A 1,449-nucleotide genomic window follows, 5' to 3' on the forward strand; every position below is an offset into this window, starting at 1 on the left:
GCAGTGAGCTGGATGGACAGGTCAGGGTGGTGTGCCACATACCTCGATCGGTGATCCGTGTCTGGCTCAGGTTGACTTTGAGCAGCTGTTTGCAGTGCAGTAGGCCGTGGCTCACCACACTGTCCCCGACACACGTTGATGCTAAACTCAAGACCTGCCGGAGAGAACAGGGACACAGTGTCAGTCACCATGGCCCCAGCAGCAATGGAAGCAGCTCCCCCCGACCTTGTTACCATCACCTCCATCTCCTCACACCTCCTTCCATCGCCTCCCCATCTGTTGCACTCCCTCCCACTCCTCACACCGCCCCAATCCCCTTCCCATCTCTGATCCACTTGTTTAAACTGCTCCCAATCCCCTTGCCTCCACCCCTTTCCATCTCCCTCCACCCACCTCCTCCTCCTCACAACTCACCTAATCCCCTTTCCAACCCTCCCTACACCCATCCCACTCCTCACAACTCCCCCAATCCTCTGCCCTCCACCCCCTCCCACTCCTCACACGTCCCCCAATCCTCTCCCCTTCACCCTCTCAACCACTTCCCTCCTCACACCTCCCCTAAACCCCTCCCCATCTGCCTCTAACCCCTCCCCTCCTCACCTCCCACAATACCCCCACCTTACCCCATCCCACTCCCCAAACCTCTCCATCATCTGCCCATCCAACTCGGCACCTCTCTGCCCACCTGACCGCTGCCCCCTCCATCTACCTCCATGGTTTCGCCTTCCCACTATCCCCTCTCTTCCTCAATTACCCCCACCGTGTGTGTGTGTGTCTTTGTGGAGGATGTGTATGTGTGTGTGTGTGTGTGTGTGTGTGTCTGTGTCTATTTGGGGGATGTGTACGTGTGCGGGTGTGTGTGTGTGTGTTTTTGTGGGGGATGTGTATGTGTGGGGGGGGTGTGTGTGTGTGTGTGTGTATGTGTGTGTGTGTGTGTGTGTCTATTTGGGGGATGTGTACGTGTGGGGGTGTGTGTGGGAATGTGTGTGTGCGGGTGTGCGCGCGATGGGGCATGTGCGTGTGGGGTGGGTGCAGAGGGGTGTGTGTGTGTGTGTGCATGTGGGGGAGTGTTTGTAGGGGTGTGGGCACGTGGGGGTATGTAGGTCTGTGTGTGGGGGGTGTGGTGTATGTGTGTGGGAGTATTTGTGGGGGGTGTGAGATGCTGTGTGTGTGCGTGTTTGAGGGTATGTGTGTGGGAGGGTTATGAATGTGTGGGTGAAAGATTGTGCAGGTAAGTGTGTGGAGGGTGTTAGTGGGGAGAGTGGGGGTGTGTGCGCACATGCACGGTGTGTGAGGGGGTGTGGGGGTATGGGTGTGTGTCTGTGTGTGTGTGTGGGAGTGTATGGAAGTGTGTGTCTTTGTGTGTCTGGTGTGGGTGTGTGGGGTGGGTGTGTGTGGGGTGGGTGTGTGTGGGGGGTGGGTGTGAGGGTGGGGTGGGTGTGTGGGTGG

The 1,449-nt window shown here is 58.0% G+C and overlaps 1 protein-coding gene across 1 annotated transcript in view; it reads right to left on the reverse strand.

Annotated features, from left to right (window-relative positions):
* Positions 1 to 1,449, reverse strand: part of LOC109926457 (acid-sensing ion channel 1C-like) — a 31,983-nt gene that overhangs the window by 6,020 nt on the left and 24,514 nt on the right. Inside the window, exon 7 of the mRNA XM_048596212.1 lies at positions 43 to 154. Within this exon, the coding sequence (XP_048452169.1) occupies positions 43 to 154 (112 nt within the window). The remainder of the gene's footprint in view (positions 1 to 42; positions 155 to 1,449) is intronic.

This window comes from Rhincodon typus, chromosome 4 (assembly GCF_021869965.1).
Source record: "Rhincodon typus isolate 14 chromosome 4, sRhiTyp1.1, whole genome shotgun sequence".
Taxonomy (NCBI): Eukaryota; Metazoa; Chordata; class Chondrichthyes; order Orectolobiformes; family Rhincodontidae; genus Rhincodon; species Rhincodon typus.